The following is a 27,350-nucleotide window of genomic DNA, read 5'->3' as shown; positions in this document are numbered from 1 at the left end:
ACTGCAGGTTACGCCCGTGTTTCCCGCACATATCTGCGATTTCATCATCTTTGTTTTCCTCAAAGTTTTCCCGCCTGATATACGCGCAGCTTTGACGTCGGAAGAGGCAACAGTGTTGTGCTTCCTTTTTCAGGAAAACTTAGCGACTGCGTGGCGTGAGAGCTTCCTTCCGGTCGTCCGACGTCGCGACATCGTCGGAAGTCATTTCAAGTTTGGCCGGAAGAGGTGTGACGAGGGGGCGATCGGTTTCTACGAGCCTCGTTTCACGCGTCGAAACCACTGCGTACATGTCGCACAGCGGAGAGAGACACGCGGATGCAATCTTTACTGGTCTCTCAAACTTTTAAGGCGAAAGCCTTTAATGGCTCATACTGTCGTCCGTTAACAAAGCGTGTCGCGACTCGCACGCGTTTAACTCGGGAACTAGAAAAGATAGAAGAAAACCAACGGTCGCTTCAGATAGAGGAGGAAAAAAATGAACCTAGAAGCCAAGTCTGATGACTATGGAATAATTAGTTAATTAATTAAAGGCAAAAATGTTGAAATTAGGTCGAAATAGCGCGGACGTCGATGTAGCCACGGGAACGGTGCGACGTCACATCCACCGGAAGTCGTCACGGCATAGTGAAAATTGTCACAGAATGGCCGGAAAAACGTCAGATTTGTGTCAAATTAGATGGGAAAATGTGTAATTAGCGTAAATAACACTTAAGATCCGCGAGAGATGTAAAATTTGGCCACAGCCACGAGAACGGTGTGACGTCGCATCCACCGGAAGTCGTCACGGCATAGTGTCCTCGGCTTTTGCCTCTCAACACTTTAGTTACCAAAGTGTCATCGCAATTTTTCGATCATTTCAGAGACCCAATACGGCGATCTGCATAACGGCGGCAAAATGTTCCGAGAAAACCAGTTCCGCGGAATCAGTGCGCGAGGAAGCGATGGTATCATCCTCAAAAAAAAAAGCGCCGGCTACTTCTCTTTTAACTTTGTGCTCAATGCGTAAACGAAAGAATCGATTCAACGGCAGCATATATAAGTACCTGAAAACGCTGTGCATTGCACATCGTCGTCTCATTGACTTCCATCTGTGCGCAGAAGTTACGAAAGGAAAGGAAACGTACATAACTGACTCCTTGGGTCAGTGGAGACCTCAATCGCGCTCTCAGGTACGTACGTGGCGGCGGTGTGCACCTGCAAATGAAACTGTGCTTTTGCACAATATTTCGTGCTTAGCAATGCTAAACCGCCAGCATCTTTTTTTTTTGTTTCTACAAAATTTACCACAATACACAGCACTTTACGTTATCGCATGGTTTTCCGATAGCTGATAATGAAAATGCCGTGGTTAGACGTTTTTAGCAGTCCGACGCAAGACACATAAGCAATGCCACTTGGGAGCATGCAAGGTCGATCCTAATCGACATCGCCGAACATGAACCCTTGCAGAGCAGTTGTACGCTTAAAAATGGAAAACTACTCCAATATCGTACTGATTTGCGGCTCAGTTCGAAAGCATTACAAGTTTGTATTTTTTTTTCTCTCTGTAACCATCGAAAAGTAAGACTCCAGAGTGCAAACACGTCTGTACTGCTCACATAATCACTGCGGTCCACTCGTGGATGGGCATCAAGCCGAGACGGATGAAGTGGCCACAAGGACGGACCTCTCTGTCTTAACGACGCGAGTGAGAAACGTCACACGGAGGCAACGCGCGGGGCTACGCGAAGGTGAGTTATGACACAAGCGAGAGAATAAATCGCGCGCTCAAAGCGCAATTACGCCTGATATCCCGGAGACGGCCCCGGGATCACATGGCCGCGCACTCATCCATCACGAGGGACCAAGAAACCTTGGCCCCTCCCGCCGCTCTCACGTGACCAACACACACACTGCGCATGCGCAACGTGACGATGTACCCTCCTCCTTCTTCCAAGGAGGCGAGAGAGAGAGAGAGGTAGTGGGGGCCGCGCGCGAGCTTCGAAACTTCATATTCATTAACTCCGGGAAACCCTACCGTGTCAGCCAGGGTCCCACGAAGAGGAAGAAAAGAGACGGCGTTTGCCAAAGCCTGCTTGGCCCCGAAGAGGCGCGGCGGCGTTATTAAAGCATAACTCGAGGAGGAGGAGGAGGGGGACGAAGAGAAGCGCATGAGAGTGGAGAGGGCGAAAAAAACGAAAGTGGGGGAGAGACGGAGGGCGCAGCGGAGCGCGGGTTGACAAGACCTGACAAGGTCACGGCTTGCCGCAATCGGCCAGCGGCGGTGGGCACCCGGCGACGACCGATCTGGTCGGCATGCGAATCACGGCAGCGGCTCGAGGCTCTCTCTCCCTGCCAGCCTGACCCATGCACGGGTTATGTGTGCGGAGGGGGAGGGGACACCGCAGTGGCGCCCGCTCGGCTGCTGTGGTCACCCGGCGCGCCCAGAATACGGCGCCAACAAACCTGCCGCGAGATCCAGAGCCCTTCGATCACTCTGGTTACGAAACCCCGGTTCTGAATCTTGACATCGCGCGGTCACCTTCCGGAGGCAGCAGACTCGGTCGTTGCTAGGCGATAACTAAAAGCGGGTTTTCTGCAGCGTTTTCGCACATACACGAGTATCGCCATTTCGCTGCGATAGGTGACGCGACAATCTACACTCCTATGGCTGGCCCGTGCCGACGTCATAGAAGCCACCATGTCAGTGGACCAGAACTACAATCTCTAACCACTGTACCAAAACCAAGCCTGTTGTACGTATGTGGTGCAGGCAGGGGCTTTTTGTTTTTATTTCCTTTTAGGTCGCCCCAACCTATTCATTGTACCAAAACCAAGCCGCAACTCAGGGAGAACTAAAAGCGGCAGACAGTTCCATTTTGCTGCCATAGATAACCCGAAAATCTACATGCCGTGGATGGCTTGAACCGACGCCACAACGGTCGCCATGACACTGAGTCACAACCACGTAGAAGGCAGTGTGCACTTGTCTAATCCGCTATTTAGCCATCGGCTCCGATGTGGCAGGGTTACGCCTGGTCCATCATCACGGCGTCCGTGACGTCACGCGCGAGGCATGTATAAAATCTTTGCACAATTGGCGTTTCTCACGAACCGCACTGCAAAATGCGGCGACCGCCTCCAGCATCTCCAACGGTGTGAAGCCACGGTGGTTCTTTACTGGGAACACTGGCGACCGGTGGGATTCACAGGAACTGCATTGCAAGCGCATTGCTAGAAAGCGGCATCACGCTGTGGACCACGCTGGACAAATGGCTGGCGCTTCACTGGAACGCACTTGGAAAATGCCATAGCAATCTTGAAACGGGAGGCAGCAGGGTATACGTTCTTCAGGAACGTCTAGATTTCATTCCTCATGAAAGCACTGAAACAGTATTTTTTCCTTCTAATTCGGACGCAAGAGGGCATGTTTTCCGTTCGTTCTTCGCCATGACAGACGTAGCTGTGGTCTCTCGTTTCAATGACAGGCGGAATACAAATTCTGGAAATTATACCAGACGTGTTCAACGGTTTTTGCCTCCTGTATAGACAACAGCTGTTTTTGTTCTTATTCAGCGATTTCTGTTCACAAAATAAGCAGCAGTTCATCAGAAAACTGTCTGGCCACTGGTCCGAAATAGCTTAGGCCCACGGTCAAACACACCTAGCAACTCATTATGTATCGTCATAATCGCTCAAGAGAAACGACTACATGATGAAGTCAAATAAAGAGGGGAAAAAAATGAAGAAACATGGAACCTCTAAAACACTCCTCGTACACATCGCAGGTTTTTCCATCGCTAGGTGAGAAATAAGTTGAAATACTGTGACACGGTGATGGATACAGCCTGTAGGCAACGCAACGGGTGAAGCTTCGAGCGTACATTGACGCGCTATCATATCGCTCGCCTCTCAAGCGTGTTTACTAAAATGTTGTCTTTGGGAATGCGTCCCGCGTGCGTCTGGCCCGCTACGCTTGATTAAGGCGATACTCGACCGACGCATCACGCCCAGAATTCCACCCGTATAAAGCTCGGTGCGCGGAGAAGCTAAGTGCTCTGATAGAGCGGGACCTGAAGTCGGTGCTCAGAAATCAAAAGCATAGCAGGACATTTTGTGCGCTCATTACATTGCGCGTCGGTATCCAGAATATCAATAGCACTCCTCGGGGGTAGTCGTCTAAAGAAGGAGCTTTGGTACATGTTAAGCGGCGAGAGCCTTGTAACATCTGCATTAGATAGAACACTGTGACTACCGAAAATATCAGCCCTAAGCCTGTACTACATCAACATCAAAAAAAAAAAAAAAACACCTGGCGGTATGCTGAAACCGATGTACCGATACAAATATTTATTTAGTTACTTACTTTACTTACTTCTTACTCACTTACTTATTTATTTACTTACTTCATTACTTACTTCTCACTCACTTAATTATTTGCTTACTTCATTACTTCTTACCTTACTTACTTACTTTTTGCTTACTTTATTTACTTACTTACTTCTTACTCACTTACTTATTTACTTACTTCATTACTTCTTACTTTACTTACTTTTTGCTTACTTACTTTTGCTTACTTATTTTTTGCTTACTTTACTTACTTATTTAGTACATACTGCTATAGCCTCATGTACGAGGATGCTGCAGGATTGGACGAGTAAAACGCTTACAAAAACAAAAATAAGAAGGCGAAAATTCAACAGCCAAATATGGTTGCATTTCAGTTGCGGAGACCTCCCGCTTTATTTTTTTTTATTTTTTTTGTCCCTCTTGGTTCGTGTAGTGTTTGGCGAGAGCTTACTACCATGCACTTCCCAGTGCGCTCCTTATACTCGCCGTCCAATGAGCACTACTTTATCACCCGAGCACACAGAATCGCCCAAAGCCCTATGTATACTGCCCTGTACACACAGCAACAGTGAGCCTGCAATCAGGCATGGAACTGGCATATCGGGTACCAGCGCTATCGGGTACCAGCGCTATCGGGCACCAGCGCTATCGGGCACCAGCGCTATCGGGCACCAGCGCTATCGGGCACCAGCGCTATCGGGCACCAGCACATATCGGGCGTACCGGGTACCTGGGCGGCAGTGGTCCCCCTAATAGGCATAAGCAAGGACGGCGCAAATTTTGACCCGTATTGTTCCCTCCTACCCAGAAAGCATTCACAGGAACTACAAAGAAAGTGTACCTCCCCTAATGGACAGACCCTGTACACGTCTATGGGTATACCTACAGACGTGTACAGGGTATACCCATAGACGTGTACAGGGTATAACCACAGACGTGTACATGGTATACAAGTGATGGTTTCACCAAACACTGCGGGTATACCCATAGACGTGTACATGGTATACAAGTGATGGTTTCACCAAACACTGCGGGTATACCCATAGACGTGTACATGGTATACAAGGAATGGTTTCACCAAACACTGTGGGTATACCCATAGACGTGTACGGGTATACCCATAGACGTGTACGGGTATACCCATATACGTGTAGATGGTATACCCGAGTATACCAGTAATGGTTTAACCAAACACCGCCTCTATTCGCACCGTTACTCTCGCTCTGTCCAATAATTAAATATCTGTAATCCTCCACTCTACCGTCGGCATGCTTTGCGTTCTTGTACGATCTGTATCTCGCGCGTTGTTTACCTTAAATGCCCACTATCCCACTCAGTATCTCACGTGCTCCGTATATCTCGGATGTACTGTAGCTCACACGTTCCGTATCCACGTGTCCCGAATCTAGAGCGCGCACCGCATTTCGAATGTTCCGTATACTATATCGCATGCTCTCTATCTGCGGGTTTTTGTTCGTCGCATCGCGTCTCCTTTCACCATTTGTAAAAAGAAAAAGAAAACGAAATACAACTTTATCTACAGACTTTCAATACGATCTTCGCGAACAAACGATTTCACGCGCGAGTTCGCATGTGTTTCCGCAAAAGGCTTCGCCTCCCCGAGGAGACTTGGGAACCGACAACCAGTTGGGCCTGCAGCTGACCGTTCCGAGAAGCTGGCCGGACGTTTCTTACAGGGTGTTTCTACAGTGTTTAAAAATAGGCTTTTTTTTTTCGGCACAGCATTGTCAGCGGAGTAGTGCATCAGAGTACAGCTAATACGTACTAACAGCAGGCTGGTTTACTAATATTGCATAGTTAACTTTTTTAACTATTACTGAATTAGGCTACTTAATTATGGAGAGGCGTGTAGCCCACCGTAAATAATATCCATATCAGTAGTCAGAATTTCAAAAACGTCGTTACCCTCGGCGCTGTGACCCAACAAATTATGGCTACATCGCGCCAAAATACATGTGAATTCGAGAAGCTTGCAGGCGAAGCAACCTCTCCAGAGCACGTAACTCGCCGAAATAGCCGAAATTAGTCGGGTCACGGCGCTGAGGGCAATCGCGTTTTCGAAATTCTAGAAACTGATATGGATGCTACTTGCGGTGGGCTACACGCCTCTCAATAATTGAATAAGGAGCCTAACAGTAATAGTACAAAAAGTTAACTATTTAATATTGGTTAACAAGCCTGCTAGTTAGCACGTCTTATCTGGTTTCTGGTGTACTACATCGCTGAAAATGCCGAAAAAAACCCGCTGTTATTTCAATTTCAATTCAATTCTCCAGTTATACAATGGAATGTTCTCCGGGTTAAAAGGACTGACTGGGCCTTGACTCGGAGTCCCGGGGACGTTCACACGACAGACAGCCACTATATACAGAGAAATGCTATACAGTACAGGATTAAACAGAGTGTATATACTATATAAAAAGTACACACATAAACACAAAGCATTAAAAAGAGGACACATATACAGCGTCATAACCACAAAACGCGAAGCAAAAGGCAATTACAGTTTACTGAAGTATTCGTGTTGCTTTTTGCGCGAAAAGTTATTCATATCTTTATGGCGATTCAATGTAACAGGTAGATTCGAAAAGTCTATGTGTAAAAATTGTGTTAAGTCTTAGGTAAAACACCCTGCACGTCACACTTCGCCAAAAGCACCTGCTGCGGACTTGCCTGTAGCATTCGCGGGAAGTTTCGCGACCATATTCGCATCCATTATTCCGTTATACTACACCCGAGGCGTGCGTTCGTTAATCGGGCATCGCAGTAAAGGCGCAAACTGGAGCGGCCCTTTTCCACGTATTTAGTCTTTTGTTTCCCTCACCTTTTTTTTCACACCTTTTTTTTTCACACCGACAGCCGGACAGGAAACTCACCGGAGGCAAGCGGCACCGTTGTCGTAGTATGTCGCAACTGAAAACGCATCCGCTCCTTCGCATTCCAATGAGAACGACCCACGGGGGAACGGGAGTTCTCGAGGCCTGCATATACGGACACACGGTGCGTCTGGCCTCTGGGTGGGCTCATACAGAGTCACGTGACACTTTAAAGGGCACGCAGAGGGTAACGTAGTGCATGCGGCATTTCAGTGGGTACGTATAGGTAGAGAAACGTTGTGAATATGACATTTGAGTGGGTTCGTACGGGGTAACGTAGTGCATGTCGCATGTCAGTGAGTACGTATAGAGTAACACAGCGAATAGAGAGATATAGCACACCGAAGACGTACTATAGCGGATATGTATAGTGGTTCTACGTATGCCTGTCGCGCATGTGCAGAGATCTTACCCGGCCACGCACTCAGAATTGCGAATGCGCAGCCCCCTTACGTAAAACGTTTTTACGTAGAGGACAACGCAGTGTATGTGGCATTTAATTGTTTGTTCGTAGAGGGCAACATAGTGCATGTAGAATTTCCCTACTGAGGTTGAGGTTTAGGTATATGGGGTTTAACGTCCCAAAGCGACTCAGGCTATGAGAGACGCCGTAGTGGAGGGCTCCGGAAATTTCGACCACCTGGGGTTCTTTAACGTGCACTGACATCGCACAGTACGCGGGCCTCTAGAATTTCGCCTTCATACAAATTCAACCTCCGCGGCCGGGATCGAACCCGCGTCTTTCGGGTCAGCAGCCGAGCACCATAGCCACTGAGCCACCGCGGCGGTCAATTTCCCTACTGAAAACTCGAGTCACTCATACGGGATTATGGATTCCAGAAGATATGGAAAGATGTACCGACATCCATACGTTTTCTGTATGGATTTCATAAACTTTCTATAAAATTTTTATACAGCTTTCATAAAAAACGATGGGGGCACTTCGGCAGCCTAATGTGCGCTAGGCGAAAGCCTTTGTCACGCTACTTCGACTGCCAATGCCTGCCTATGTTTGTTACGGCTGCACCGCTTGGGAGCCATCCTCCTCCACTAGCTGCAGCACACCGACTGACGACGGAGCAGCGCTCGACGCCGACAGCTACACCTGTCGACGAATATGGCGTCACCTTTTGGCAGTTGCGCTCGTCGATGAGTCACCCCAGGCGCTCGGTGTAACGCCGGACGGACGGACGGGAGAATGAGCCATTAAAGGCTTTCGCCTTAATATCCATGACGTCATATGGGGTCCGTAAACCCCATGCTGGCTCCACACACTCCACACTGACTCCTTATAATCCGTATGGAAATATATAGAATTATGAGACCCGCCTTATGGAAACTTTCAGTAGGGTTGAATTGATAAGCATGCAGGGCAACGCACTGGGTATGACCTTTATGTGTGTACGTATAGGCCTAACGCAGTGCACATGGTCTTCGAGTGGGTACGTAAAGAGTCACGTGGTCTACGTGGCCTTCGAGTGGACAGGCTTTTCTGGGGCGAGTGAAAGGGACAGGGCATAACTATCGCTGTCACTGTTTCGCCCCGGTGGAGGGCATGAAGTATGGAAGTTTTGTTTTTCCTTTATTTTTTTTCTCCTTCTCACGAGAGGGAGCCCCAATTAACACCCTCCGCCTAAATCGACCTCTCCCCCACTTATTCACTTAGCACGCTGGGCTCTCAGCCAAGCTGGGACTTAATTCGACAGCTCCGCATATTAGCACGGCGAAGAGACGGGAGAAGGGGCAATTTTTGTGTCGGTTTTCGAAATACGGCGCGGGCTATAATGATCGCAATCAAGCGGACATTAACGCGATTTGAACGCGCGTACACAGACCACACTGTCGAGGCGACGCATACCGCGAACACCGTCGGAAGAGAAGGTGAAAAGGACGAAGACGCGGCGACCCCACGGAGAGAAACACAACACAGTTGCACAAGCGTGTCTCGGAAGCGCAGTATGGGACAGACGCCTGCTGCTCCCTGCTCCCTTTTTGTTTGTTTTTATCTGGCCTTTTTTTTTTTTCATTTCTGAAGAAAATTCAGCACAACCAGAATGAGCCCTAAAATCTAATTTCACTGAGAATTGGAAACGGATGTGGTCATTCTTGGAAGATATTTTTTGTCCATTCATAGTCTATATACTGTCATAGACGAAAGTCTACTAGAAGTGTATGGCCATAAATCTATAGATTGTTTATAGAGAGTCTATAGGATTTGTATTGCCTATGGACTATTCTCTAGCATTTGCCTCTAGACAGCCTATAGAATATATAGACAGAAGTCTATGAACAGTCTACAGACTGTTTAAAGAAATTTTGGTAAGGATTGACGCACGACTCCCCCAATACGATGTGAGAGCAGGGAAGCTGAGGGGGGGCGTATACGTATATACTTATACCTCAACTCCTTTAGGTACACTGTAAATTCAGCCTCCAAGAGAGGGGTGCCAAGGAAGGGCAAGCGTAGCAAGGGGCAGCAGAAATATAGGTGGGCGGGTGAGATCAAGAAGTTTGCGTGGATATAAGGTGACCGCGGCTGGCACAGGATAGGGTTAATTGGATAAATATGTGGGAGGGGCATCTGTCCTGCAGTGGGCGTAGTCAGGCTGATGATGATGATGATAAAACTCACTCTGCAAGCAGGATCCAGCGCATCAGCGAATGGGAAAGGGGGGGGGGGGGAGGGTGGACAGGAGAAGCCACAAATTTCTTCCTCTGTTTTGGCGCAGACAGCTCCACGTGCCTCTCAGCCAGCGCACTTTTTTTTTTTTTCCTCCCAGGGGCGTGGAGGCGTCTATTAGGTCTATTTAGACTTCCCAAGAAGGAAGCGCCCAGGGCTCCTTCGCGACCATCGCTATAGCGGCTCCCAGCGGCCAGATGGAGGCGATTGCAGCGGCTTTTACGCAGTGCACACAGCCGAGTAGTGGAAGACACTGAACTGGAAACGGTAAGAGAAGAAGAGAAAGACCGCGAACTCAGCGAGGGGGGCGCCTCTCTCGCCAAAGGGAGGGGGGCAGTGGACTCGTGGCAGCTAGAGCTCGCACGAGTGCGCTCAGTAAACGGGTTTCGCTTGACGAGAGTAAATTGAGCGTGCAGTGGTCACTGACAGAACGCATGCGCATTGCTCTCTTTCTAGACGACGCCGCAGCAAGTACACAGATGGTGCCGCGGGAAACATCTCGACGCATCGCGAAAAGCCTTCCGAACAAAATTCAGGGGGGCACGTTGTTGACCTAAAGTGCGGTGAGGCGGAAGCCTTTAGCGCGGTGTTGCTGCTTGTGTCACTGATGTGTGGTTAGGATGATAATTAAGTACACAGTTGTTTGTGAATCTTAAACGCTGGAGACACTGGAGGGCGTTTGGGAGGCATCCGTCTGATTTGACGCCTTTCTGCAAACACTCTCCAGCGTCCTAGACAAGGAGAACTACACATGCGTTGGCAGGAAGTAGCGCAGCCATTAGCAACCTCGATCGGCTACGGAACCGAAGGATGGTGGTTCGAATCCCATCGTGCTCGAATATTTTCTTTCTGGTCTGATTAGAAGAGCGCGACACCTCTGCTGACAACCTTCTGTCGACAACGATGAGGAATTCAAGGCTTTCGCCTTAATACGATGCAATAAGCCTTTACACTGTCTGCACAGAGAACTCGCTATGAATGCTGACGCAAGTGCTCCCCCTGACGACCTCACAATGCTATACCGTGCAGGTCTGGAATCCGTCGCCTCGCGGTGGCGCTGTGCGGCAAGAAAGAGAAAAAGGAACGCATGTCAGCGGCTTTTTTTTTTCTCTCTCTCTCTTTCGAACGTCGGACGCATGGGCAGAGAACGCCGCCATTATCAAAGTGCGAACACTTGGGTACATCGTGTTCGAGCTATCTCGTCCACTCTAATCTCGACATTCCGTATATGCTTCGCCGGATACGCTTTTTATCACATTAAATTCCAGCGTACTCATTCCCTCAATTGCTTGGCAGGCGATTCTTCCTTTCGCCGTTCATGCGCGTCTGATCAAGTTCACGCATGAGATCAGCCTCCTGTGCCGTCGTTACGAAGAGCTCCGAGTTGGCGACTTCGTGATGTTGATGCCGTAATAAACGCTGGCCTCAAAAGCACGTCTTCCGAACCCCTCAACCCTTTAACGCCCAGTGTCGTGAATCCGCGACGTACACATACCGCTTGCACGCCGTGCAGTTAGTATTACACGCAGTTCGCGTACAAAGATTGATGTCCACACGTTCTCAGTATATCAGCGCTTTCCAGTCAAATTGTTCGACCTCACTCTGAGCAAAGCTGTGTGAAGTAAAAAGTGGGTGCGAGAGTGCGCCTTCAAGCCAGTGTTCAACGACTCATCGTCTCTCATTCGTTGACAGCTTTTTCCGAGAAAGGATAGAGATTTTTTTTTTGTTCTTTCATAAAAAACTGCCTGCTGTGCCTTTGAGTCGGTTCGAGACTTGCGGGATGGTCTTTCCCACAATCCGGACCAGCTGCATAAAATGGACTAAATGCCCATTGTTTCGAATTTGCAACATTCCGATTTCTCGCGTTTTAGCGGCGCCGACTAATTTCGCGATATCGGCGTTTCCAATGCCAGTGCATTAGTGCTAGCGTATAATGTGCGTGTAATGATTGTTTCTCTGGCTCCTTTGTAATAATCTAGCCAATAAAGGAAACGCCATTCAGAGTGCGCATATAACGATGTCCCCATAGAGCAACGGAAGGGCTTCGGAGGAAGTGAAATACCGTGGGTGCAAAGTGATACAGTCGAACCTCGTTACAACGAAACAGTTTATAACGAAATAACGAATATAACGAAGGAATGACCATTCTCCTGTGAAACCCGATCAACACCCGCTATAACAAAGCTACGGCTATAACGAAGTAATCGCAGACCCCCTTCAACTCCGTTATGACGAGGCTCAACTGTAGTACTGTATCACGCCTTCTGGAAGCGCCGAAAACGCGGACATGAGAGAAAACTGTAGCAGCACACACGTCAAAGCATACTCACAAATATTTACTGAAAGCAGAACAATAGAATGAAAACATGAAAAGCTTCCCTACCCCCACGAGCTGTCAGGAAACTTCACTTCAGAGCCTCCGCCAACTTTCAATTACTTTGAACAGAAAATACATTTACACTGTTGACAAAAAAAAAGAAAGAACGAAAGGAAGAAAGACAAGAATGAAAAAAGAAATAAAGAAAGAAACGAAGAAAGAGGGTCAGAAAGAAAGAAAGGAAGGAAGGAAGGAAGGAAGGAAGGAAGGAAGGAAGAAAGAAAAAGTGATAAAAGGAGAAAGAAAGAAAGAAAGAAAGAAAGAAAGAAAGAAAGAAAGAAAGAAAGAAAGAAAGAAAGAAAGAAAGAAAGAAAAAGCAGCCTCGCGCTAACAGCCGTCCACGTGCTCTATCTCAGCTGGAAAACAGCGGCCGCCAGAGAAGCGGCACAGCAACAGTGGCGTCAAAGGGGAGGGGGGGAGCTTCTCCTCCTCCGCCGCGGTCGTCAGGCGCGCATTCATCAAGCGCACTTGATGAATGTGACGCACAACGTGGAAGAATGGGGCCCGCCGCGACGGACCGACGCGCTTCGCACAGGGGACCGGCGCTTTCTGCTGCACTACACTTGCCCCTCTCGGCAACGCGGCATCACGACGGGCTCAGCTGAGCGAAGCAGCCAGGGAGAAAGGGTGCGGTAGCCCAGGGAAGGGAGACGATCTCGCTCGACGCGTAAACGACTCGCAGTGTAGCACATTCCCGGTGTATAGGACGATCAAGCAAAGCAAGCAGGAAATTAATCCCCGCAAGTACGGTAAACAAGGCACCAAATCAACCTTCAGTGAACGATGTTCCTCACGTTCTCGAAACGCCCACAGCTCGGCTCGTGCCTCCCTAACGGCATGGGCTCACCCGGCAACACTGCCCTTCGCAGTAGATGAACACGGGAGTTCCCGATCGCGCTCACCACATACGAAATCCTAGAGGCCCGTGTACTGTGCGATGTCAGTGCACGTTAAAGAACCCCAGGTGGTCGAAATTTCCGGAGCCCTCCACTACGGCGTCCCTCATAGCCTCAGTCGCTTTGGGACGTCAAACCCGCACAAACCATACAGGAAGCCCACGCCCCTTCCCCTCATCCCTTTCCGGCAGCCATCTCCGCAAAACTCAATGACGTCACCACTGCGTCGTCACATGACCCGTCTTTGTGACCCCTGGGGATGGAGCGGTGCCCGTGGTTCATCTAATGGTCAATCAGAACGCGCGTCATCTGTGGTCACATGATCCGAGCCACTGGTCTTAATCTAAACCTGGATGTTGGCCCTCCCAGGCGGATTGGGAAGGGTGAAGGGGGGCAGCACTTGAACGCCAACCCAATCGAGAGGGTGTATCGACATATTCGTGTTTCAAGCGGCATCTGAAACAGCAACACGCTTCGCACCCAAGAAGTACCTCCTCTCCAAGAAGCACCATACGTTCCCGCGAGCAGACGCTCTCAGTACCAGCGCGGTTGCTTCAGCGCCATTCCACGAGCGTCGTAAAGCGGCACGCGTTTACGAGACGGTATACCCGCTATCGCCCCGAGTCCAGATTACGCGGCCGCGAATAAAGCCCGCACAACACACGTATACAGGGATATCTCTCAGTGGCAGGAGAACAAGCGACCAGCTGCTACATTACAGGTGTGCTGAGAGAGAGAGTCCACCACCACCACCGAGCGCCTGTGCCCGACTCCGCGACAGAGGTGACAGCCGCGGCAGCTCCAAAAAACCATAAACAACCCTCACGTGGCTTCGTGAAGCACACGCACTGGTGCAGGTGTAATAGGCAGTGCTCCGAACCATATAGATTACACGCAGTGCCGCACCGTGAGATAAGCGGATCTGACAGCCAGTCTCTCCTCTGCGATTTACCAAAAGCCGGGCGGCGGCGGCGGCCGTCTAACGATGACGTCAGCGCGAACGTCAATTCGCGCGAAAATCGTCGCGTGCAGAGAGGCATTAAAGGCGGCGGCAGGTCACCCTTACTTGTTCGGGCTCTCCTGCGCCGTTCAGTCCGCGCTTAATCCCGGGAGATTGTATACACAGCGTGAAACATCACGCCGACGGGCGATTAACGCGAGAAAAGAACAAAAAAAAAAACACACACACACGAGAAAGTATGCGGTTCGTACCATGCAGCATCTGCCGATTAGTGCTGTCGCAACGTACAGCCTTTGTCAAAAGTTTGGAGCCCAGGGGGTTTGCTTCTGAGCCACACTGTGTGGTTCGTAATGCATGTCCAGCGCTCCAAATTTCCTGAAGGTAAAAAGATTTCTGGTCCTGCCTCCTCCAATGGGTAAGGCTGCCACGAATGCTTCAGGAGTCCCACTACAAGGCTTAGAAGCAAGCCCCCTGGGCTCTAAACTTTTGACAAAGACTGTACATAATACACCGTAACTGCGCAATCGAATTCGTTACGCTGAACAGAGGATCTTCGGACAAGGTCGAAGACGGACGGGACCACGGTGGATTCTCCCACCGTGGACGGGACCATGGTTAGTGTGTAGCCTGCGCTACAGTGTGCCGGATGATTGTGAGCAAAGCGCATGCCCAACAGCGCTCTCGAAAGGGACCACCGGTCAGTGACTGAACGAAGTTCGTCCACCCTCGAAAGGAGGATATTTTTACAAAGCCTCAAAGATCTGCAGTCCTTAAAAGACGTGCCTCATCATTGGCGAATGTAATTTGTACTGTCTCCTGATAAGGAAAATTTATGACGCCTCAGAGATCCGTTTGTGTGCGTGCGGCAGCTGGTTGAACATTTGTCTGTATATCATATCTTGTGTTGTATCCGTAGGACACTGTAGTGCATGTGCATATTTCTTTTTGTATCTGGCTGTATCTTGTATGAATGTATATGTAACATCCCTCCCTGTTATGACCCTCAACTGAGGGTTGACAGTATTTCTAAATAAAATAAATAAAAATACCAGGAATAAAGGAGAAAGAAACGGTGGGGGGGTTTGATCACAGGCTCTACCTGCACCCGTTTACATTCGTCAGCGTTTCACCGTATAGTTATCCGTGTTTTGCTAACACGCGGTTTTCCCGCATCCCTCGCTCAAAGAACAGACGCTGTACCGTATTGAACCGTCTTTAACAGGCGCTTTCCTCTCCCAACTCGCAGACGCAGACGACGCCTCAAGTCGATGGCCTTTCCAGCCGTCAAAAACCTCCGTCTGCTCCCTCGCAGGCCGGCTTCCTTACTCCATGGTGCAGACGACCAGAGAAACAGTCTTATCTCCAGACTACCAGCTTCACATCGTTTTATATCTGGTGAGCGCTGCGTTGTGCTGTGCCAAACAACTATACGATGGCCAAGCCAGTCAGCCGAAATTAAAGGCGCTGCGTAAATATATCGCCGTAAAACGTGCGCAGTTCCCAGCTCCGACTCCGCATACGCAGCGAATGCGTTGTTTATCGCACAGTTCGCATCTCAGAATAACCCGAACGACCACATCAGCGAGCGGTCAAGATCGCGTCGTAAATGCGCTCAAACGATGCCCACAAAACGTTCGTTCAGGCCATCGAAGAGCTGACTGCGGTATACTATTCGCTCAAGCACGAGGCGCAAGTGCGGATTTCACTGACGTATACAGCGACCTGTCGCAAAGGTAGCTCTTGATTCATTCGAACCACTCGCGAAAATTCTCAGTGGGCCCACGTTTCAGGATCCGCTATTGCCACTGGTACAGAACTCGGCGGTTATACAGGGTCCATAAACATTATAGTACATGCTCCCTGATGGCTTGCATGCAGCATACGGGGGGCATATATTACGCACGTGTTAGCTCCTAGCTGCATATGTGAGACATCTGTGAACGAGAACGCAAGCAGAAACGCATGCTTCGCTGTGTGATCCGGGTGGACATACAAAAGCGCTAGAGGATGGCTGACTGTCGCGCCCCTTGCGGCGTTCACATAAAGTGCTCAGGACTGATCAAAATATGGATGCTGTACGTAACGAAGGGGAAAAAAAAAACCTTTGAGATCACTGCGCCGACCCGCACTGGAGCAATACGAAAGCAAATTACGTCAACACAGTATATCGACGTCTGTGGCTGTTCTCACGTTCACATACTATATCGACGTCCGTGGCTATTTTGACGTCTAAGCCTGTTTTTTTCGCGTTTAATCAGCTAGTTGAACCTCATCAACCAAATTTTCCCTCGGCAACATTTTATCACACACTATACCTGTCACAATTACACTTCTTTCACACATTTATCTTCACAGAACGACCTAATCGCGCAGACAAAATATGCGGACACTTTTTGCTGACGCGACAGAGCCATATAGTGCTTCGCATTAACAAAACCCGCAGCTGACTGCATCTGCCTAATGCCTTCCAGAAAATGGCCGCATAGACGTCACTAGCTCGGGCAAACGACACGTCCGCAGTTTTTTTTTTTCTTTTCTTTTTTTCCGTTTCATAGCAGGAATGATTAAAGATCTTTGGTCGCGACGTACTTTCTCCCGTCAAGCCAACAACTCTTGCCCGTCATTCTAGTTGTTTGTTACTTTTGCCGACTAGTCGGGCCCTTCCAGGCGTGTCAACCTCCACCTCTATATAAGTTCGCGTGTCAGTGATTTACTAACGAGAATCGTAGCTTGGGCTGCGCTGTGACAGCACATTGAGAAAGAGTACATTTAGTAGGTTCAGTCGCATCTACTGAATGCATTACTAAACCGAATGAGTGTGCTCTTTCTCAATGTAATGCGAAGGCAAGATAGACACGCCTTTTTGCCGCGGGAACTCGATCTACACATTCCGAGCATTCTTAGAAACTCCGACTTATTGCCCTGTGTGGCCGATTTCTCTAATTAAATCGAATTAACATCTGGCTCCCGCCTTTATTTTTGAATTCTCCCTCGTACGGTGGGCGGAGTCGACCAACGCGTGGAGTGCCTTTCAGCCAGCTCCGTGGAGGCTTTGCTTTTGCTTTATGTTGTTTTTTAGGTTTCCGTGAATAGTTTCATTCGCTGATAATGTAGCCGCAAAATAAACCCGCAGAAATAAAAATACGCACGGACTATTTGCTTCTGCGGATTACTACGTATTACTCCGCCGATGGCAGAGCGGCAAGCCGCCACGGGACTGGGTGAAAGGCACTCCACGCGTTGGTCGACTCCGCCCACCGTACGAGGGAGAATTTAAAAAAAAAAAAAGGCGGGAGCCGGACATTAATTCGATTTAATTATAGAAATCGGCCACACAGGTCAATAAATCGAAGTTTCTTAGAATGCACAGAACGTGTAGATTGAGCTCTCGTGGCAAAAAGACGAGTTCAGATTCCTCTTCAGTGCACCTTTAAGGGTAACGGAGTGGATTCCAAGAGAAGGCAAGCGTAGCAGGAGGCGGCAGAAAGTTAGGTGGGTGGATGAGACTAAGTTTGCCGGCATACGGCGACCGCAACTGGCACAGGACAGGGTTAACTGGAGATATATGGGAGATTATGGGTAATGCCTTTCTCCTCTGGCGGACTCATGATGATGATGATGACATTCAGTATGGAGTCACTCTCATAACCATAACATGCTTTTTTTTTAGTATTGTTTGCTGACTACGCTCTGTTGAATTAGCTTTGCAGCTCGTCAAGCCCAAGGCTCTGCCTCGACTGAAATTGCGTATCTACAACGCACGCACCCGCCGTATAGGCTTCATATAAGGGCAGTGGCTTAATTCGGATGTCGAGCACAAGTTCGCAGGTTGGATGTACCGAACTCGAGGGGCCCGGAACAGGAGGCCGCGTGTCCGAGCAAGAACGCAAAAACCTCTGGAATTCTCCGCAAAAGCGTGCGTCATATTATGCTATGTCCCCTTGCCGCTAAAAAAACTAAACTGATCATATTTAGAGACCAACGAAGCGTTTCCATAGTCACTTAATTCATCACAGTCGCACTGGCCTGTCAAGGACGCCAGAGGGGGGGGGGGGGGGGGGGAGGTCGCCATTTTGCTCCCTGGCACGAAATTCTATTATACAAGGCGTTTCACTTAAGACGTTACACAATTTTTAAAAATAGGCTGAGTCAGAGGAGCGATTTTTTCGCCATAGCTCTGTCAGCGGTGTAGTACAGCAGAGTGCAGATAAAACGTGTTAACTAGCAGGTTGATTAACTAATACTGAATAGTTAGCTTTCTAACTTACCGGCAGCCTCCTGGATTATCAAGAGACGTGTGGCCCACCGTGATTAATATTCACATCAGTTTCTGGAATTTCCAAAACGCGGTTAATCTCGGCGCTGTGGCCCAACAAATTTTGGCTATTTCAACGAGTCAAGTGCACTGGAATCAGAATCAGAATCAGTCTTTATTTCTTGATACATTTTTAGAGTACAGCATATTATGCAGAAGGAGGTCCCGAAGTCAGAGACTGTAATGGGACCTCCTGATTAAATACATCTAGTAAAACATATAACAGCATACGACAGATCAGATAAATATACAAAACAGAATATACACGTATGAGATACAATTAAAGCAGACACATGGGAGAGAAATAAAAGCTATTAAAAAGGACCACCGAAACATATAAAGTTGTACATAACTAAGCAAGCTGATGTCATACTGCATTATAATGAAGATCATGAAGCAGTGCAAAATGCATGTAGGAAGAAATGAAAACAAATTAATCAGAATTAGGGCTCATTGCTAAGTATTGATCGTTTAAAGTGTGCTTTAAAGTTGAAAATTGAAGGAGCACTTTTTAGTTCTATCGGTATAGTGTTCCAAACAGCAATTGATGAGAAATGAATTGCCTGTTTCCCGTAATTGGTGCGTACTTTAGGTAGGACAATATTGTTATTGAGTGCGAACCGAGTTATGTTGGCGTTTACAAGATAACACTGTGGTATGAGAGGAAGAGCGATTAGATTGTTGACAAGTTTGTACATGAGAATGCCAAGAGAATATCTAACAAGCTGTGATACGGAGAGGATGTTATGATCCTGAAGAATGAAGGCTGCATCAGTGTAATAAGAACTGTAGGTAAGTATACGAATGGCTTGATTTTGAATTATCAGGTTGCTTTGCCTGCAAGCTTCTCGAAAGCGCATGTATTTTGGCGCGATGTAGCCAAGACTTGTTGGCCCACAGCAACGAGGCGAACCGCGTTTTCAAAATAAAAATTGATATGGATATTAATCACGGTGGGCTACACGCGCCTTAATAATTAAGGAGCTCAATGGTAATAGTTAAAAAGTTTATTCAATATTAGTCAGCCAGCCCACTAGTAGAGCACGTTTTATCTGCACTCTGATGTACTACACCCCTGACAATGCTTTGCCGAAAAAATCGCTCTTCTAACTCAAGGAGCCTATTTTTAAACGTTGTGTAAAGTCTCAAGTGAAACACCCTGTATAATGCACGGCTGCGAAAGAGAATTTCATGGTACAGAGAGATATCTGTAATCCCGCTCCTATAGAGCAGGTCTAACGGCCTCAGACATCCAGCTGTATGCAGTTTCCCTGCAAATATAGCTGTTTCGGCAAAGCAGAGATGGCCTATACCGACAGACAGGACCGAGCATGCCGATCTTCTTAGTGAAGCCGGGCACGCCGGCACTCAAGGTCGCCAACCAGCATCTTTTCCGGCTGAAGAAGAAGCATGCGCATGGTAGCAGGAGTGGGTGGGTGGGTGCCTGTACACCTCCACCAGGGAGGAGGAGAGAGCGCGGCGCGGTCACGTGGTACCGTTTGCGCAACGCATCTCATTCACTATAAAGTAGCTGTCACGCGCCGCTCTCAGGACGGCGTCAACAGTGGGCGAAGGGAGAGGGGAACGAGAAAGAAGAGAACAGCTGTAACGAGAACCAAAGAGAAGAAAGAAAGAATTAATAAAGTCACCGCCTCGCATCGAGAAAGAAGCAGTTGCGAAACGCGACGACGAAGGTTCCCCCCCCCCCCCCCCCCTGCCTGGTTGCCGGTTGCCTGGCACGGCTTGTCGTGGAAGAGAGCTTCCTCGAAAAAAGAAAAACAGAGAGAGAAAGAGAGAGGGCAGTGCGGAAAGAGAGAAGGGCCGGAGCCGGATGACGTCACGAGAGAACAAGCGGGAAGCAGGCAGGACTCGCAGGGAATGCGCGCTTTTGACTGCGTCACAAGCGACACATCCCACGGAGCAGCGCCACGACAGGCGACTTCTCCGGTGACGCCGCGAACACTCGCTCGCAACTTTCCTTTTTCTTTTGCTTATTTTTCTTTCGGAAAAGGGAAAGCGGGCGAGGCAGGTTTAAACAAACACAATTAGTGTCCGCGGCAGCAAAAAACATCTCCGCTAATACGGGCTGGCCGCGGTTTCGTGTATAGAGCCCGCGGGGCGCACGAGATATGGCACGCCACGAGATTGGCAAGTCCAGGGACGCGGGTCTTTCGTCGTCACGGAAAATTTTTCTTTTTCTCGCGAACTTTCGCCCCGGATTTTGCGAAACACGAGAGGTTTCCGTTTACGGAGTGTGAACCGTACTAAGGCAAAGGAGGCTCTGACTAAGGTCGCGCGCCCGAATCAATAGGCACCCTAGCCGCATTTACATGAATGCGACAGAAGTCGACTCCAGTCAACATTTCGAAGGAAAGAGCACGGTTTTTGAGAAGGAAAGACGCGACTCGTTCTCTACTCTCTTTCTCGGCGTTTTTCGCACTTTTCCTCCTCAAAACGTGGACTGGAGTCGACATCTGTCGCATTCATGTAAACGCGCCTCCTGACTACTTCGCACCTCCTGTGAGGTATAAGGGGAGAACTCGAAACAAGCCAATGAACAGATCACACAAAAAAGAAAATGCGAGGACACTTTGGCAACTACAGTGTCCAGAGGCAAAAACCGAGGACACTATGCCGTGACGACTTCCGGTGGATGTGACGTCACACCACTCCCGTGGCTATATCGATACCCAAATTATACATCTGTCGGGCATCTTAAGTGCTAATTACGTTTAATTACACATTTTTCCAGCTGATTTGACACAAATCTGGCGTTTTTCCGACCATTCTGGGACAATTTTCACCATTCCGTGACGACTTCCGAAGGTAGATGTGCCGTCACACCGTTCCCGTGGCTACATCGACGTCTGCTTTATTTCGACGCAATTTTCACATTTTTTACTAAAATTACCTAATTAATCTGTAGTCATCAAACTTGGCTTCTAGGTTCATTTTTTCCTCCTCGATCTGAAGCAACCATTGATTTCCTTCTATCTTTTTTAATTCCCGAGTTACACGCGTGTGACACGTTTTGTTAACGGACGACAGTATGAACCATTAAAGGCTTGCGCCTTAAAAAAACACACAAAAAAACGCATTAATATGCGGCACTGGAGCGGTGTGGATTCGAATTCGCAACCTAGTTTACCAGCAGCAGAACACCCCGAGCAATCGTTAGCACCTGCGCAAGCACGCGACTACGCGTGGGAACGTCGAACTGCGTAGTACGTGAGAGTGAGGAAAAGATGCGGTGGTTGGTGCTGCGTGAAAGAAAAAAAAAAAAGAGAGATGACGGTTTCAACGGGAGTTGGTACTACGTCACAACACTGAGTCACATGTGACGTTACCAAGTTCTTACGGTTGCCTGCGTGTACTGTTCCACCAGTTTGTGTAATCGTTTTTTTTTTTTTTTTCTCAGAATAAGAGCGTCGTCACGAGTCGCGCCACTAAAACGAAACATAAAAGTTGAAGCAATTCGGAAACACGCAACAAAGGATTACTCCACAGATTCTAATCGGAAGGATAGGTTTTTTTTTCTTCAATTAGTATTCCTGTATACGCACAGTGTATGTAATGACTTTTTCTTTGAAATTCGAAGCAAACGCATGAGAACAAACCTGCTTTTCGAGTGCGAACTCATCGTTCTCCTTCCACATGTAACGATGTGAGCTAACTGATATTCACGACGGAGATGCAGGATCTGCGCAATGAACGGAGAGGAAGGACTACGCATATATGTCTGGAAGTCGGAAGAACAGAAAGCGAACTGGAAATGGTACCACGCCAGTGCGTAACTATGAATTCATATTCAGCTCAAACTCGTTATAACGAAGTTAAAGGAGCCCGGCGATTACTTCCTTATAGCCGTAGCTTCGTTATAACCCGTGTTGACCGAGCTTCCAGGGGAGATCGCCATTCCTTCGTTATATCGATCATTTCGTTATGAACAGTTATAACGAGGTTCGGACTGGATAGATATATATATATATATATATATATATCCAGTGCTGCGTGTCGTGCAAATTCTCTGCACGGTTCCCGGTCCCCAAGCAGCACGGGTACTCGGCCCAACATTGGAAATGGATGGCATTACACTGGTCCGTTATACAACCAATCCTTGCCAATATATTGCCAATATTGGGCCGATTATCTGTGCTTCCTGGAAAATTTATGTCGCGCTGTTCCGCACCCATGCAGAGTCAGACAATGGCACCCGAAAGAGCGCATCTAGGTGGGCCGCAGTTTCGCAAAAAAGGTTCCGAGGGCACCGAAATAGCGCCGGGCGGGCGCTAAAAGAAGATCGCGAAACGTCGCGCAGCGGCAGATAGTGCAAGCGCTCGCGCATTCCGCCCGGCCGCGACCGCGTTCTGAGCCTTGTTGGGGCGCAAAACAACAACGCGTCTCGGGGTTTGGTTCAAACACCGACGGAGGCTAACGAGTCGCAGGTGGCCCCGATCGCGCTCTGCCGAGGAGCATGCATGAGAGCTCGTTCATTTCGTGTATGTATACCCCTTTCGTCACTAAGACGAGGGCGGTGACGTCGAGAGACAGCTAGACGCGAAGCAAAGCGAGCAGCGAACGCTTCGCAACGAACGCTGTTTGGAATACAGAACGGTGTGTACTGACCAGCGGCGAACGCTCCGAGAGAAGCATTGTTTCGTTGTAACAATAGAAGTGTAGAGGTATTAGGTATGACGGCTGATTTTTGCTTAACGGTACGCAGGCCACATATGTCAAACACTTGCGCCCCAAACACTTGTCTCCCATTTCTTCGTTTTTTTTTTCGAGCGCATAACTTTCTAAACCGCGTTCGTTCGTTCATTCTTCCTTTCTTTCTTCTTCCTGTTTTTCTTCCCCTTCCTTTCTTCCTTCTTTCTTTCTTCTTTCTTTCTTTCCTTCCTTCTTCGTTCTTTCTTTCCTTCCTTCCTGACCTTCTTCCTTTCTTCTTCCCGCTCTTTCTTTCTTCTTTACTTTCTTTCCATCCTTATTTCTTTCTTTGTTCTTTCTTTCCTTCCTTCGTGCTTCCCTTCTTTTTTTCTTCCTTCTTCCTTTCTTTCTCCCCAGCCTTCCTTCTTTCGGCTAGCTCGATTACGTTTCATACACTGAACTTTTATTACCGGATTCCCCCATATTATTCAGTCCACCCTTCTGTTTGTTCCCTCCGTTTTACACATGCGCGTTGATTTCCTCATAGATACATTGGCTTTTCATACTTTACACTCTTAGCACGGGTAACGACACGTTTTAGTTACTCCTTATTTTTACCAGCACTACTGGGACCCCTTCTTGTACGCTCAACAATCACGCATGCACTGAGCTCTTGAAAAAAAGAAAAGAAAAAGAGAAACAAAACAAACAGAAATTCGCTTTCGCGAAAGCTTTTTTGCCAAGCGGTGCAGTATGGCCGAAAATTACCCCCCCCCGCCCCCCCCCCCCCCCCCCCCCCCCCCCCCCGCGCCATTCAGTTTCTGCACTGTTTACCGACCCGAAAAGAGAGGCTGAAACGCGCAAGTAGCACGCGCCGAAAGTGGCTCAACTTTTCGTGCGTGGCAAGCGGCCGTGGTGGCGCAAAGCAAACACCTTTCGCACTCCGGGTGGATGAAGCAGGTTCAGGCCGAAATGAAAAATAAAAATATACCCAAGTTTGCGTCTACACACTCTACCATGTTAGAACTGCGACAACAATTCTCGGTAGGTTTTCATATTTTATTTCTTATTCGCGAGATGCTCTTCTGGGTGCTACACGTGTTACAGGTGCGCAGTGTGTTATCGCCTACTCCCTCTCTCACACATACTCCTCGCGCATAGTGATATTGGAATGCGTGCATAATGCATATACAATGCATGCTGCATGCAGTGGATATGCACGCCGACACTGCAAGGGCGTGCAAAACAGTGCTTTTCTTTTTTCAGAAGTGCGAGACCAGCGCCGCAAAACAGGGTACAGAAGATACAGCGCACAATATGCAGAGTGTATCACTTTATTCGTTCACGAGTTCCATCACCCGCATACGATTTCTCGTCCCGTCACTACGTATCACCGAGCACGGAGAAGGTAAGGGCGTGTTAAGTTAGAAATAAAGTAAGGGATCGGTGCACACAGAGGAGAGCGGGACACCCCGCTGCACGCAACACGTGGCCGAAACTTTTCTCACGAAACAGTGGGGGACGTGGTGGCAAAGTTATGCAACTATATACGCCGTGGCCACCGTGGCCGTGGCAAATCAAAAGGGCAGGGCTTCCCGCTGTGAAACGCAATGTCCCACTACATAATACGGTCACCGAATCTGCATTGCAGCTCACGCTGAGATCGAATTTACATGCTATCTTCAGCCTTACATTGTGTTTGCAGCACGGTTTGAAGCCCTTTTACGTACGTCAGGTACTAAGCGGACGTTTTAACTCACTGGTTTCGCCCGCAGCTCTATCTGCCAACCACGTGCATGGCCTCCGAGTGTCGCGGCGGGCGCTTTCGATGGTTCCGTATTTGAACACCCGCGACCTTCGCCTTCCTGGCAAGCGAAACGTTGGCAGCGGTGTACGGCCGCCCGGAGACACTTCGTTCGGTAATCCTTCTACAGCTAGGAGTGCACTACAAGTTCGGCCTGAAAGCGAGGCCACAAAAGTGGTGCTTCATTCAAACTATACGCCCCCCAACTTGGTGGCGACGTGGTTTTAAAAGACGCGTTAGTAGAGAGAGAGATAAAGAGAAACCTCACAGTCGACATACTCTTCAAGAGATGCAGGGAATACTACGTCTCCCCCCCTTCCTGAGATTGTCTTAGATCTACGGATGGCCCACACTCCTAAAATTATGTGATCGCAGAAAATGCGTTCTGATCTAGAGTAAAACTGAAATTTGGGCCAGTTGGTACGTATCCATACTGCCTCAACAGCGCAGCAAGAACGGGACGAAACGGAAACACAGGCAAGCGCTGACCATCACCCGATTTACTGAAGAAACAACACAATACATATATAATTTTTTTTTACTTTTTAATATATACTTTGTGTTCTTTCTTTAGTTGACAGAGCCTGTTCTGTGTTTCCGTTTCGTCCCGTCCTTGTTGCGCTGTTGAGGCAATAAGCAGATTCTCATCTGCCAGCAGGTGACAACAGCGCTGCCCCACTCTGATTGGATACAGTATGATGACGTCACCCCAAAAACGATGACGTTTAGCGCCCCTCGCGCCGCGCTCAGGCCGCAGGCCACAACTCGCTCCGCCTGCGGCGCCCCTCAATGAAGAACTAGTTCGCCTCGAAGCCCGCGAAATGCAATAAAAGATGAACTCGAAACCCAAAGCTGTTGGGGAAGGTTTTTGCTCGCCGTTGCTCCGACAGATTTGGCGACCCGGCATCGAAAAAACACGCAACTCCATCCCTCCGTCATCTTCTTCTAAGTTTTCTGTTGCCAGAGATATATCATCCCTGTATAGCGCTTTTAATACGACACCGAAAACGCCGGAAATCGCAGAACCTTTTACCCGTCAAAGGACCCCCTCTAAGCCAATGGCGTCGGCCGATTCTCATGACCCTCATAGCATGACAATGCAGAGAGCGGTGCCACAGTGGAGAGAGGGGTCTACCCGCGACAACAGAGGGAAAGGGATTATCCCCTTCCATCTACAACTCCCTGCTTTGCCACACACATGTGAATCGGCCGACGCCACTGGCTGGAAGCGGGTCCCTTGACGGCGAAAAACCTCCGCGTTCTTGAGTGACATCCGACTACAGTTATCGCCGCAGAAGAGGATTCCTCCGCGGCTTCAGCCGCTGCTGATGATGACGAGAACGATGTGACGCAAGCGAGCAAGCCGGAAAGGAAGGAACCCTCCCCTGGCGGTGAGTAATCATGCGGCGCACGACGGGGCGCGGACAGCTCGGGACACGTGCCGCTACCGAGCATGCCCGGAATAGCCGCCGGCCTGGTCCGTCCGTCCACGTGGCGAGCGAACAGAACGGCGCTGCCTGCAGCTGCTACTGCCTCCCGCTAGCAGCAGCGAACGAACTGACTCTTCAATCTTCTCCGCTGGGTGGCGCGGAAGTCTTCATGCTCAGGGGGGAGGAGGGGGGGACACTGTATACGATATATCAGGGGGCAAAACCCTCCAGCAAATGGCCGCCAGGCTTCGGCTCTAACGCAGTAAGACATGAAGAAACTGATGATTCAGCAACTTTTCTTTTCCAGGAGCAGCAGTTTGGAAACACTGCGTGTCATGTAATCGCTCGACGAGGGGCACCGCTGCAGCCATCATAAACAGCGGCTGTATTCGTTGTTCCGAGAAAAATGGTTGCCCCCCGCTTCATGCGCCTCCCTGTGGGTTTTTGCAACGCACAACGAGGCATATCGTGCCCGCGAAGCCACTCCAGTATACAAAGGATACAAATTGTGCGAGATGACAAACAGCGGCCACTTGCACCACCATACCGCTCTTTGTTTATACGGTACGCGTGGCTAGCAACTAATACTGGGCGCAGCGACAAGACAGGACAGGTCCTGTCTTGTCGCTGCGCTTACCTTGCAGTAGGCAACGGCACATTACTTGTGTGGACGTTGCTAAACCGGAACAACGTCCCTTATACAGCTGGAGCTCTAAAATGATAGGGCGGATACTGAGACATCTAAAATGTAACGTAATAACGGATCACGATTCACTAATAAACATATGGTCTATTTATAGCGTAGTTCGGCCAAATGCGAATTAGGTGCGCCAGCATTTAGGTTTTCACATCAGTTCCCGTGTTCGAATCTATTGTTCACCGATGGAAGTTGTTTGAATAGCGATAATGGTTTAATGCCCGCATATGCGGAATCGGTCATTCTCTACCTTGCATTCACAGATTCCTGGGGATCCTCACACCACTACTGGTGCAACCGCGGTTAAGCGATGCGTC

General features: G+C 48.9%; 2 protein-coding genes across 4 annotated transcripts in view; one reads left to right on the top strand and one right to left on the bottom strand.

Annotated features, from left to right (window-relative positions):
• The window catches only part of Mt2 (tRNA (cytosine(38)-C(5))-methyltransferase), a 50,591-nt gene extending 40,549 nt beyond the window's left edge, over positions 1 to 10,042 (top strand). The window contains exon 3 of the mRNA XM_089556585.1: positions 10,007 to 10,042. Within this exon, the coding sequence (XP_089412711.1) occupies positions 10,007 to 10,027 (21 nt within the window). The 3' untranslated portion in view covers positions 10,028 to 10,042. The remainder of the gene's footprint in view (positions 1 to 10,006) is intronic.
• Positions 1 to 27,350, bottom strand: part of LOC149331443 (hypoxia-inducible factor 1-alpha-like) — a 217,076-nt gene that overhangs the window by 114,856 nt on the left and 74,870 nt on the right. Inside the window, exon 2 of one of the 3 annotated variants that reach the window (XM_089556580.1) lies at positions 7,227 to 7,331. The exons of 1 other annotated variant lie outside the window; for it this stretch is intronic. In XM_089556580.1, the coding sequence (XP_089412706.1) occupies positions 7,227 to 7,331 (105 nt within the window). Of the gene's footprint in view, positions 1 to 1,598; positions 1,646 to 7,226; positions 7,332 to 27,350 lie in introns of those variants that run through there. One more of the 3 variants, XM_089556582.1, reaches the window with a different exon arrangement.

The sequence above is a fragment of the Amblyomma mixtum genome, chromosome 8, assembly GCF_055824585.1.
Source record: "Amblyomma mixtum isolate Tamu chromosome 8, ASM5582458v1, whole genome shotgun sequence".
Taxonomy (NCBI): Eukaryota; Metazoa; Arthropoda; class Arachnida; order Ixodida; family Ixodidae; genus Amblyomma; species Amblyomma mixtum.
The sequence above is the reverse complement of the archived record's forward strand: the minus strand, read 5'-3'. Positions and strand labels throughout refer to the sequence as shown.